The sequence below is a fragment of the Pseudophryne corroboree genome, chromosome 10 (genome assembly GCF_028390025.1).
Source record: "Pseudophryne corroboree isolate aPseCor3 chromosome 10, aPseCor3.hap2, whole genome shotgun sequence".
In the NCBI taxonomy this organism is placed as follows: domain Eukaryota; kingdom Metazoa; phylum Chordata; class Amphibia; order Anura; family Myobatrachidae; genus Pseudophryne; species Pseudophryne corroboree.
In genome coordinates, this window is record NC_086453.1 from 43,160,690 (window position 1) to 43,174,701 (window position 14,012).

General features: G+C 41.9%; 1 protein-coding gene across 3 annotated transcripts in view; it reads right to left on the reverse strand.

Annotated features, from left to right (window-relative positions):
• The window catches only part of LOC134965923 (sialic acid-binding Ig-like lectin 13), a 208,531-nt gene that overhangs the window by 39,470 nt on the left and 155,049 nt on the right, over positions 1–14,012 (reverse strand). For all 3 annotated transcript variants that reach the window (XM_063942327.1, XM_063942325.1, XM_063942326.1), the window contains one exon: positions 7,223–7,258. In XM_063942327.1, coding sequence (XP_063798397.1) covers positions 7,223–7,258 — 36 coding nt within the window. The remainder of the gene's footprint in view (positions 1–7,222; positions 7,259–14,012) is intronic.

A 14,012-nucleotide genomic window follows, 5' to 3' on the forward strand; every position in this document is an offset into this window, starting at 1 on the left:
TCACTACTTTGGTCAGTGCCGTCTCTGTGGAGTGTTGGGCACGAAAGCCTGACTGAAGAGGGTCCAATAAGTTGTGCAAGTTAAGAAAGTGTGTAAGGCGAGTGTAGGCAAGCCTCTCAAGTAGCTTGGAGGGACTGGGTAGCTGAGAAATGGGATGGTAGTTAGAGAGTGTGTTTGGGTCAGAGTTGTGTTTTTTTAGAATGGGAGTAATGACTGCATGTTTAAACAGAGAGGGAAAGATACCAGTAGAGAGAGAGAGAGATTACAGATTTTAGTTAAGGTTGGGATAAGCACAGGAGACAAAGTTTTACTGACCTGTGAGGGTATAGGATCAAGAGGAGAGGTAGTGGAGTAGGAGGATGAAAAGTGTTGATACTTCATCTTCACTTGTGGGATCAAATGAAGAGAAAGTGCTAGAGGGTTCAGGTAGGGAATTGAGCAGGTCACTGGCTGAGTTAGAGCATACCATTTCATCTCAGATTTTATCAATCTTATCCTTGAAGTAGGAAGCAAGTTCTTGTGCACAGATAGTAGCTAGTGGGGGAGGTGAGGGAGGGTAAATAAGTGATTTAAATGTATTAAAAAGTCACTTGGGGTTGTTGGCATGATGAGAGACTGGAAATATGTTTGTTTGGTAGTGTCCAGGGCCTGACGATAGGAGGTATGGTAGTCTTCTATGTGAGAAAGTCACTTGGATTCTGAGATTTCCGCCACTGACGTTCTACTTTACGTGACAGTTTTTGTAGGTGTCTTGTTGATTTCGAGTCCCATGGTTGGCATCTAAGCCTACGTGGAGTGTGATGGGTAGCTGGAGCCACTTCATCAAGGGCACTCTCTAGGGTCTGGTGCAGGTGTGATACAGCAGTGTCAGGTGTAGTAAATGTAGAGATTGGTGAGAGCAGTTGTTGCAGAGAAGTGGAAAGTTGTTGAAAATGTATATTGTTAGTAATTCTGTGGGTTAGAGGAGACTTGCTTGGTTTTAGTGTCCTAGAATTTAAAGTAATAGAAGAGATTGTGAATGTGATCAGGTTGTGATCAGAGAGAGGGAAAGGAGTGTTAGTGAATTCGGAAACTGAGCACAGCCTGGTGAACACAAGATCAAGGCAATGGCCCTCCTGGTGAGTAGAGGAGTCGGACCATTGGGTTAGGCCAAGAGAGGAGGTTAGAGAGAGGAGTTTGGATGCATGAACAGATTGTGGACTGTCAAGAGCAATATTGAAATCGCCCATAATGATGGTGGAGATGTCAGAGGATAAGAAGTGTGGGAGCCAGGCAGAAAAATCTTCTAGAAATTGTTACAGAAAATTAGCACACAGTAGGACCCCCTGATTGGTGTTTAAAAATGAATTGGACACTGTACTTAAACAAGCATGCTCAGACTCTCTGATCTTGTAAGTAACATGTAAAGCCTTACAGGTTACATACCTCATCTAACCGCTAATTTACACAGTCCCTAAAATACATAATAATTCTAGCTTTTCTCCTGGATGCCTGGGGGTCTCTTTTTCAGCCTGCCTCTATATTTTAGATGCTTACTTACAAAACTGTGTTCAGAGTAACTTTACATACTTAAAAAATACTAATAGTCTTTTGCTGAATCTTAAGAATTGAACTTGGAAACCTTATCACCATTTGTTATGTTCAGTTGGTGTATGTAACCTTTATACCTGCATTCCCCATTCAGCAGGATTAATGGCCACTAGGTTATTAATTACCAATAATAACCATTACAGGGGACCAGATCTGAATTTGTTTATGAGCCAGTGTGTATTGGTATTAACTTGTAAATATTTCTACTATGAAGATTGGAATTATCTGCAACTAGCAGGCTGTGCAATGGGGTCAAATGTGGCCCCTTCTTGTGCAAAAGCTTTTATGTTCATGATAGAAAAGGAATTGTTCACTTACAAATCAAATCAATATATTAGGCTACTAGGTGATTCATCGCGCCCTACTGGTGCTCTTCACACCATCGTAAGGGGCTATGCCCCCTTAACCCTTGCATACCCTTGTGGCATGCAATATTTGTATTATATGGAGTATTACCTCCAATCATAATTGTGTGAGTGTTTAAATATTGCATGGACATATGGCGTGCGATGGTTAAGGGGTTGTAGCCCCTTGCAACGGCGTGAACAGCGCATGCAGGGCCTGTTGAAACACCTAGTAGGTTCTGTCGTTGGCGGAGTGGCAGATGCGTAAGGGGGAGGGGTTCAGGGGGTGTCACAGATGGGGGAGGGGTGGTTGCAGGGGTGGGTGCCATGGATGGGGCCCGGAGGTACTGTGAGTGGGGGAGAGGTGGGTAATGCTTCTCTTGCTTCTCCTGGAAACAGCTAGGCTGCTGTCCTTCCTTTGGCAGTGGCTCTCCCGGAGACTCGCACAGCAGCCAATCACTATTGTTAGCTTCGGTGTCCCAACGTGCCGCATCACAGGCTAGATGCACTCAATAAACTACAGCTCCCAGCAGGCCTTAGCGCCAGAATGCTTCGGCACTAAGGGCTGCTGGGAGCTGTAGTTTATTTAGTGCATCTTCTTCCCTGTAATGCGGACTGGCTGGCAGACCTGACTGACTCGCTGAATCAATGTAAAAGGTGAGAGTGCTGTGCAGTGTCAGTGACCCTGCACACCCACTGCACTGCACAGCACTGTCACCTTTTACATTGATTCAGCATCCAGACATTACCCTCCGCGATATCACCCACTCTGTCCATCACATCAGCCATCTCGGGGCTTCCAGGCCATCAGGTCAGGTGCTATGTTACGGAGTCAGGGCCTCTGGGGATGTGGGTGCGGGTGTGGTGGGGAGGCACTTCTGTGATATCAGTTACAGAGGAGGCTCCGGGGCTCAGAGAGTATGCGGAGCAGGGAGGGCTATGAAAGCCTTCTGCTGCGCCGCTTTCATACACATCTATGCCGGTGGCCACAGCAGCTTTTGTTCCACCTGCGCCGTGGCTAGGGAGTGGGGATTGTTGATACTGGAGGGGGCAGGCGGACTGGCGGCAGGACATAGGGGGTCATTCCGACCTGATCGCAGCTGTGCTAAACTTAGCACAGCTACAATCACTTACACTGACATCGCACAGTAGTGATGCATTTGTACTTTAAGACTAACTCCCAGCCAGCGCAGCTCCTGCGGCTAGCCAGGAGTTACACGTCGTTGCCCTGGTGGCAGCGGCTGCATTGGCCGGACCGTGAACACAAAACGGCGGCCAAACTCCACCGTGCCCCTCCTTCTGCCCAGCGACCGCCTCTGCCTGTCAATCAGGCAGAGGCGATCGCAAGGTAATGACAGCGGTCGGCTATCAGCCATGTGCCAGCGCACTGCAGTGCCGGCGCATGCGCAGTTCTGACCTGATCGCTGCGTTGCGATGAACTACAGCGAGTGATCAAGTCAGAATGACCCCCATAGGACACTGCAGTAAAAGTTTTTTTTTCCCCTATGTACAGCGCAGAGACTTGCTGCAGATGCAGTGGCATACCCTCCAGCTGTGCCTTTTTGGCAGGTACAGAACCTTTTTTATGGTCTGTACCGATTTCTGGCTCTCCAAACTTTCATTGTAAGTACAGAAAAAGGGGCGTGGCCACACCACTGTACCCGTGGCCACACCCCCTTTTCGAATTTGTACTGATTTTTATGTGTAAATTGTTGGAGGGTGTGTTGCTGCAGATGCAGGGGGCCTATTTTGAGGTGTGGGGCTGGAGCTGCAGCTCCATCAGCCCCATTGTTGATCTTGCTCTGGGAACACACAGCAGGCAAAGGGCAGAGCCTCCAATTGGATGTAACCTGTGTGGGAGGGCATTTCTCGCCCAATCAGCTGTGGACTGGGTGTGATAGACCTGCTGCTAACCCAATGACAGCTCGTAGCCACTCCCAGCGTTATCTACACAGTCACAGAGTGACAGATCTGGGCAATTATATAGGAGATTATAGGTATATAAACGGTTTGCTCATCCAATGGATGGGAATGTCATCTGAGTTTAGTGGTTTAATTGAAACATATAGGGGTAAATTTACTAAGGTTGCAGCTTTTTAGAACTAGTGATGTTTCCCATAACAACCAATCGTATTCTATCTATTACCTTCTAGAAACAGCAATATAAATGTTAAGTAGAATCTGATTGGTTGCTATAAACAACATAACCAGTTCTAAAAAAAACCTCTCACCTTAGTAAATTTACCTCATAGTCTAATAGCCCAGTAAAATGTAAATTTTTATATTATTGATATCCATCAGGTTAATTTTTATTTTTTAGACACTAAACTAAATGCCCTGTTATAGGATGATTAAGTCTATTTTCCCTTCGTAGAAAGGACCCAGATGTGAAATCAGGTGAGGGCAAAAGTTATTTTCTGCCTTTACAGCATGTGTAGGTTTTACATCAATTTACGTTTGTTGTAGGGGATTTTGTTTTATTTATGCTGCATTGTATCCTCATGCACTCAATTCGCTTGCCTCGCTTCAGGCCCGGTGTCTCGCTCCACTACACTTCACTTCTCTCGCCACAGATTACTATTTCAAATAGTTGGTGACATTGACCCAGTGCATCATTGGAAAGGTCCTCTCTACGAAGGGAATCTAGATGCTACCGTTATATGTGGGGTAAAAACTTGAAAGATTTTGTAGTTCATACAGATATTACGAAGATGGGTAAATGCAGACTGACTACTTTCTTGGGAACCCCAAAATTGGGGTGTTTAAAATGTCCCAATTGTACTACCTGTCAATGTAGCAAACATGGTACATATTTTTGTCACCCATATACGCAGGCCAAATTCCAGATAAGACATTATTTGACATGTAACACAAAATGCTCGAGATGTAATGAAGTCTGAGCTCAGCGGCAGTGCGGGATGCTGACCAAACTCGGAAATATTTTTAAAGGGGCAGTCATGTGCAATGAGCTAAATGGCTGAGGAGGCACTGGCTGGTATGAGAGCCAGATATACACACAATTTATGAGCCAAAGGGTTTATGTGGACATTATACACAGGTGCAGCAGTCTATAAATGTGAACATTATACACAGGTGCAGCACTATATACATGTGGTCATTATACACAGATGCAGCAGTATATACATGTGGGCATTATACACAGGTGCAACAGTATATACATGTGGGTATTATACACAGGTGCAGCAGTATATACATGTGGCCATTTTACACAGGTGCAGCAGTATATACATGTGGGCATTATACACAGGTGCAGCAGTATATACATGTGCCCATTATACACAGGTGCAGCAGTATATACCTGTGGACATTATACACAGGTGCAACAGTATGTATATGTGGACATTATACACAGGTGCAGCAGTATATACATGTGGACATTATACACAGGTGCAGCAGTATGTATATGTGGGCATTATACACAGGTGCAGCAGTATATACATGTGGACATTATACACAGGTGTGGCAGTATATACATGTGGCCATTATACACAGGTGCAGCAGTATATACATGTGGGCATTATACACAGGTGCAGCAGTATATACATGTGAGCATTATACACAGGTGCAGCAGTATATACATGTGGACATTATACACAGGTGTGGCAGTATATACATGTGGGCATTATACACAGGTGCAGCAGTATATACCTGTGGCCATTATACACAGGTGCAGCAGTGTATTCATGTGGACTTTATACACAGGTGCAGCAGTATATACATGTGGGCATTATACACAGGTGCAACAATATATACATGTGGACATCATACACAGGTGCAGCAGTGTATTCATGTGGACATTATACACAGGTGCAGCAGTGTATTCATGTGGACATTATACACAGGTGCAGCAGTATATACTGCTGGAAATTTAATGTGTTTTGATCAGAGATGTTCGGTACAGATAAGCTGCCTTAGACTTTTTACTTGAGAGTTTTGACTATAAAAATGATTGGAATAATAAAAAGAGGATATTTATAATATATTCTTTGTATTTTTCATATACTTTATATAGACAAAACTCTGGTACAAGTTGAGTATCCCTTATCCAAAATGCTTGGGACCAGAGGTATTTTGGATATCGGATTTTTCTGTATTTTGGAATAATTGCATACCATAATGAGATATCATGGTGATGGGACCTAAATCTAAGCACAGAATGTATTTATGTTACATATACACCCTAAACACACAGCCGGAAAGGCCATTTTAGCCAATATTTTTAATAACTTTGTGCATTAAACAAAGTGTGTCTACATTCACACAATTCATTTATGTCACCTTATACACACAGCCTGAAGGACATTTAATACAATATTTTTAATAACTTTGTGTATTAAACAAAGTTTGTGTACATTGAGCCATCAGAAAACAAAGATTTCACTATCTCACTCTCCCTCAAAAAAGTCCGTATTTCGGAATATTCCGTATTTCGGAATATTTGGATATGGGATACTCAACCTGTATATATGTTAGTATGTCAGGAAAGGCCCTGTCTCACCACAACGCATGTCACTGGTTGTTAGAGATGTATTGAAGGGGGATCCTGGCAACAGACTTTTGCTGTGAAGCCCTATACACACTAAATGAGTCCCCGCCGATGCCGCCGGGGAAGGGAGCAATGGCAGTGGGAACGCCGCTTATGCTGCATCTGCAGTGTGGCTGTCATTAACGAGGACCTCCCTCATCTCAACATGTTCAGACGAGGGAGGGGATCGTTGATGATGCGCGGGAGCGCACATCGTTAATGACATTGAGTGTTCACACTACACGAGATTGTAAAAGATCTCGCTCATATTGGCCTTTCTGAGCAAGATCTTTCACTTTCTTTTCTAGTGTGTATGGGCCTTTAGGGAGTTTAATGTTTAAACACAATATAAACTATATCTAAACTATATTACAGTCACATTGTAAATACACTGTATAAATATGGAAGATTATACAAGGAAATGTGGAGAAAATAATTACTTAATTTAAATATCAGAAAATGTAATACAAATGTACAGTACCTACTAACAATAATTATTACTGATGAACCTCAACCATTACTATGTATCATCTTGTAACATTAATAATATCCGATTGTATCAGTGACATCACACAGTGTTATGTAATCTATTGGATGAGGGCACAAGGCCACATAATAGCCATGAATATACTGTAAACATTCATTAATGCTATCTGAATCCTTAGCAAATGTTCCTGTGTTCTATTGTTTTAATTTAGGCATTGTTTGTATAACCTTTTATATTTATGAACTATAGTATTACCATTGATCTCTCTTGTGATAATGGTGGTTGGCGGACCTGTAAAAAAAACAGAGAATACACTATAGAATTAGAAGTAAGTATAGTTTTATTGTTTTTACTATTTTATATTAGTCAATTTCATATAATGGTTTTGTAAAAAAAAACACCAAAAAAACTATTTCCATGTAGGTTATTGTTTTCCATATCATTGTGACAAATGGGTTTTCTTTCCATTGTACACTTACTGTATATAATGGAACACCATTTATCAATGGGTTTTAGCTATTTAAAACTTGTTGTATATAATAATTGTTGATCCTGCCAATCGGCTCTTAACTGTCATGTGCTTGAAAAATTACAGTTGAGAGCTGATTGGCTGGAGCACCAATTATCATAGAACACATTTTAAATAGCTAAAATTTATTGATAAATTGGCCCTAATATTTTTTATTAACCAGAAAAAAATGATCACAAAGACTGCAATGATAATAAAACCCATGTAAAAACAAATATCATATACAGTAGGACTTTTGTATTATACTGTATGTATAAAAAGTCTTCATGTTTATGGCCCCTCTGAATGGCAGAAATATGTTGTAGGGTTGGTTGGTAATGTTTATGTTTATGGGAGACGGTAGATGTGCTGTCTATTCTGAGCTGGTTGTAACCCCCTCTTTATCCTCTAAAGTTACTGGTCCACTTACTCTTCCCTGGGTTACAATTTTTCTTAGTGTTTCTGGTGTACCCACCCCTAACTCATTAGGTGAGTTCATTAGCTCTTTTGACTTACAATATCATCTCTGTGATGATGACACTCAAATCTACCTCTTCTCACTCGTATCTCCGTCTCTCTGCTATCTCTTCCTGGATGTCCTAGTGCTTTCTTAAACTTAACATGTCTAAGACTGAGCTGATCATCTTCCCTCCCTCCACATAACTACCCCCTCTCACAATTTTATTATCCATTGATGGCACCACGATCTTCCCTAGTCCCCAAGTGCTCTGTCTTGGAGTAACCGCACATTCAGCACCTCTCACAAACCTGTTGTTTCCATCTCAAAAACAACTCCAGGATCTGACCCTTTCTCACATAGGATGCTACTAAGACACTCATCCACTCACTGGTGCTCTCCAGATTGGACTACTGTAATCTCCTCCTATCTGGCTTCCATGACAAATGCCTCTCTCCACCCCAACGTATCCTCAATGCTGCTGTCCGTCTCATCTTCCTCACCAAATGCACTGCATCCACCTCCCCTCTCTTGCAGGACCTTCACTTGCTTTGCTTCCCATTCAGAATCCAATTCAAGCTTCTCACACTCGCCTACAAAGCCCTCACCCACTCTTCTACCTCTTACATCTCTGACCTTATCTTATTTACACTACCACCTGTCCTCTTCGGTCTGCTAATGCACGCCACCTCTCCTGTCTAGCCACTCCTACCTCCCACTCCTACCTCTAAGATTTTTTCACATGCGGCTCCCTTTCTCTGGAATTCTCTACCTCTCCCCCTCCGACTCTCCACCTCTCTACAAAACTTCAAACAGGCTCTCAAGACCCACTTCTTCACCAAACCCAGCCAACTCTCCTCCTAACCCTCTTGCAAGGCCTTCTCCCCTCATGTGCTATTCCTTCTCTTATGGTGCCCATACACTTGTGCGATGCCCCGTACCATGACATCGCGGGGCATCGCACCCGCAGTTCATGAAATCGCACCTGAACTGCCAAAGTGATTACCATGCAATCATGCAATAGATAGCATGGTAATCACGTGATGGGCACATCACTGCTGAGTGGGAGCGGCCTTCATCTGCTCATGGTGCGTGCCCATCGCACATCACAGTGCGAAATATAGCATGTGTTTTTAAAACCGCGTCGAAAGGTACCTAAATGTGCATACAATCCCCCAATTTCTCTCACAGATCCAGTCAAAATCGAAGGTTAGTACCGATTACTGTATCTCACAAGTGTATGGGCACCATAACTTACACTTCTTATACTCCATACTCCCTTTGATGGCACCTAACCCTTGGTTTTCCGTACTTGTTCTATATTGTCTTGAACTGTAAGTGTTGTTTTTCTTGTTTTGTGCATTTGCTTATGTACTCTTAATGGGCATTGCAGATCCCTTGTGGCGCAATATAAATAATGTATAATAATAATAATAATACTACTACTAATAACTGGAGGTGGTGTGCCTATTAACATCAGTGTCTCCACCTAAGTATCGATAGGTATTAAAGGGCCTACTTGGGAAGCCCTAATAATGTATGTGACCTTTTCTCGTGTACTGTATACTTTATGTACAATTACAATTGTACAACATTAAGTAAAACCCTTTATGTCACACATGTGATCATGGTTGTAACTCTATATCTGTCTTCTCTTCCTTTTTCTCTAGACTCTCTCAATGACTCTCTCACAAGAATCATGCTCAGTAAATACATACACAGAATTTAATGCAATTATAATACATTTTAAAGCTATCTGTGTTAATCATTTTGAGTTCTAAAACATTTCTTAGAAACCTGCATATACACTTTAACCATATTAAATACACATTTAAAGCATGAATTAAAAACAACTCAAATTGAATCACAGAACTTAGCCGGGTATTATATTGCCTTTAAACTGCAGTATATTTTCAGTGGTGCACGATGGGACCCTTTAGATGTACTCCTTCTAAAGGGTCCTAATCCTAGGTGGTTGTCCCAATATAGATATACAGTATACTATATAAACACATTCATGGCAGCTCACAATTCTAACAGTAGGTGTTAACTGTAATATGTAATATTTCTTCACCTGGTTATCAGTTTCTACATATAAATGAGTCTCTATTTAGTTTACAGTAGGTCCAATCTAACACAGACCATATTATTTCTGTATAACTTTGTCAAAGTCAAAAATATTACATAGAGAGACCATATAAACTGCACACATATAAGCCACTATACTTGCAAATATGCGCAGCGAGCACAGCAAACACCAGACATCATGGATATTTAGAATTGGCTGATGAATTAATGTCATGGATGTGTATCATTCGAACCGAACCAGATAAACACATCATGTTTGGTATTGAAGCAAGCAGAATGAGGTGTGGGTTAGTTTGAGGCCTGTTGTGTTGTTGTGGGACATTGCAGCAGATAGATATGATTATATGTATAAAAGCTAAGATCATATTGTTAGAACAATGGATGCTCAAGACAACCTTTTACTAAGTTTTCAGGGCTGAACCTGATTAGCATATACAAAGAGAATAGTGACTCAATACAAAGGAGAAAGAAAGACCCCTCCCCCAGGTACTGGTCAAACAGGAAGGTAGTGGTCAGGTGTGGCCTCAGAGAACAGATGTAATGTAGCTACACTCACACACACACACACACAGCTACCTGGCACCCAGCAGCATGGCGGCTAAATCCCCAGGACATCCTCCAAACTAAAGGCTAAGTATTGAACCTCACATGGCTAGATAAGGAAACAGACAGATTGCTTTCTGGTTTAAATAGGATATTGTAACTTGGTTGTGTGATTGTTGGGTGTTTGTGGATACTCTGTGAAGTCCGTGATGAATTGGAACAGTATACAATCTGTAGCATAGTATTTGTGGTATTTGTTTGTCTATGGAGATTTAAAATAGATTGTGCTGGTTAGTTATACTATATATCCTGTTAATCATAAATACCACCATGCAGTTACGTTTGTGTTAATTACATTGTGATCTGGTCTTGTGATGAATATGCTCTGGTTATTGAGATACTGAAGTTGTTTGGGATGTGAAATTATGAGATGGTTCTAGGAAGTTGGATTACATTGTGAAAGGTGTTTTAGATGGTTTGGAATTGTAAAATCAGAACATATGCATTGTTTTGAGGCTTGGACATTTTGGAAGAAAATGGAGTCTTGTGTTTTCTGCTATGTGATTGTGGTGTAGTATAGAGTGCCATGTGTTTGGACCTGCAAATCTAAAATGGCTGCTGCTGGATGTCTTCCCCTCCCCCTTTCAGGCATGTGGTGCAGTCTTTGGAATTATGGGAGTTTTCTCAAAATGGAGTCTAGCTTCCATCCCATGCTGTATTCAGCATTGACTAACTGCGCAGCGATTGTCTCTCACATGTGTAGTATTATCTGCAACCATGTTGTCTCTTATTTAATGTTATCATGAGCCATTTCTCTCTATCTCTCTCTTCTTCTCTTCCCCTTCCATTTTCCCATAAATAGTAATTGTATTGTATTGTATTTCTTGTGTAGTTATCTGGTTAGGTAGTCTCTGTTATATTGTAGTGTATCATTTGTACTGTGATTCTCTTTTACAAGTATATTAGATATAATACAGTTAATAGGCTTTGGACCCTAAACCAGTATCTGTGTATTTCCTATAGTGTAATGTGTTCACTTGAGCGTCGGTGACGCTCAAGCAGCTTTGTAGTTAGTCAGGTTACACAAGGTTGCACTTACACCCTTTATACACATTAAGGTATTCTGTGTATTTCATTGGTATAGGGTTTAGACATAAAAGTATAGCGTTGTGAGCGTCTGCGCCGCTGGTGATCTCCTCGTGGTCTCGAGCGAACCGCTACGCCATAGCGAATCATTCTGTCCTGTGATCTCTGGGCCGTGAGCGAACGTGACGCTTGAGCGTCTCGCCTACGGCTGAGCGATCGTTACGCAACTAGCGTACCCATACGATACTTCTTAAGTAAACAGCGTACAGTGTTCTTAGACTTCATAAAGGGTTGGTTATACGACAAAGGAATTTAGCATTGTCAATTGGGGGACTCGTCCTGTCCTTCACATATCTCTGCTAGGTAATATCAGCAGACATTATCCATCAGCAAAGGGCGGGATCATATTCCTTGCAGTGCTGATTGGATAAGCGTCTGTTTCGCTTAGTAAAGGGTGCTGAGGGAATCCGGGACCGGAGGTAAGAACAGTACGCTATTGTCTTTGAAAATCTGGTTTTTATTTCAATTTGGTGCCAACTACACACTCAGGCCTAGAATAACTTTAGGAGTTTTGAATGATGACTTTCTTTGTGACAAGAGGCCGCATGGTCTGTCCACCATTTTGTGTGACCCTCATGGAGGTGGAAGGGGGAGGAGCAGCGGCCATTTTGGGAAGGTCAAATTTTTTTTATTTTTTTTTCTGAGCGGCTGGTTTTCAGTTGACTCAGGAAACAATCAGCCATCCACTGTCAAAAAGAAATCATCATTTAATGAGTTTTTTTTTTTTATGCATTTATTTAATCTATATCATAGTCCATCATAGGTAATAGTGATTGGTACTTATATGTAATATCTATATGCGTGTGCTTACATCAATGTATGTTAGTAGATTAAATTTAGAATTGCATTTTCATCTGTGTAAGTTTCACATCTCACCTTCCTGTTTGCCATTTGCATTGATAACGTGCTAAGAAAGATTTGTTGCTACTCGGTAGTTAAAGTGTAAAAGTAATACATTTAAGGGGTAATTTGTAAAGCACGCACACAGTCTCGCCTAAGAATACAAGGGAGATTTGGGTGGTGTATAGTGAATGATTACACTTAAAGATCATTCACATTGATAAACGTGTAGTGTGTTACTGTGAACGTACTTGGTCTGTGTACAAGTGTGCTTACAAGGACAGAGCGTACGCAATCCAAAGGCAGACGCACGCAGCGTACATTATGCAACGGAGCGTCTGTGTACGCCCACGTAACTCAAACCACAAGTTGATTTTTAACGCAAAGCGATAAGTAGCGCAACGCGGTAAGTAACGCAAGGCGATAAATAGCACAAATTGATTTCAGCTTTCCAAAACTTAGTTTAAATACCTTACTTTACTGTAATACCTCTGGGGGGAGCTATCAGACTACGGGAAATGATTTTTCTGATCAGAAAACTATAAGAATGATAGTGGGTTGAAAACGGTATGAGTGTATTGAATCCCACTTTGTGGACTTTGTGATCTATGTGATAATCCCGCTTTGTGAACTTTGTGATCTATGTGGAACGTGATGAGCACGATCTGAGTGAAAACGTGCAACAGAGTGTGATAAAGTTTTCGTTGTATTACGCTCTGGCTGTTTTGGAGCACAGTAGGGAGACTCCAATGATCCTACCATTTATGGGCAACAAGTGTCTATAAGTGGTACGATTGGACCGCACGGTTGTATGTGTGACCAATAACGCAACGTGATATGAGGTCGTATATCCATGCGTAAATCTTGCCCTCATACGTGTTGTAGGGAGCACATGCAAGCGTGATTTGTGTAAAAGAAAAAGGAAGGGAATTTTCTCAGGAGAATCTCTAGAGATAGGGCCTGCAACGGCTACACGTGTCTGCTAGAAGGCGGACCGGAGATACCCGGAGCAGAAGAAGTTCAGTGGAAGAGCTTTAAGGATTTCCAACGAAGTTCTGTGTTTGGTGCATTTTAGGAAGTTTTCCTGTGTTAAAAAGGTCCACAATGGCAGCCAAGTGCACAACACAGAGACGGTCGGAGGTCAGGATTCAGACTCCAGAGGCTTGCAGACCCCGAGGGTCTGCTCGGTTAGTAATGTGGGGGAAATATGGTCCCCACTCTGAGACCTTTTGTGATGAATGGACACGAATGACTGCGGGGGATAAGGCACCATTTCCCGGGATAGGTAGTTTTGACTCAGAGGTGTTGCATAATTTAAGGCGAAGGATATGTCTCATCAAATCAGCAAAGAGACGAATCAAGCATTATGATTGTTTACAGATATGGCAACAGGAGAGTGAAATGCAAAGAAATGTAACTTACTTACCTAACTTTCATCTTGAGAGGTGGCAATGGAGGGGATT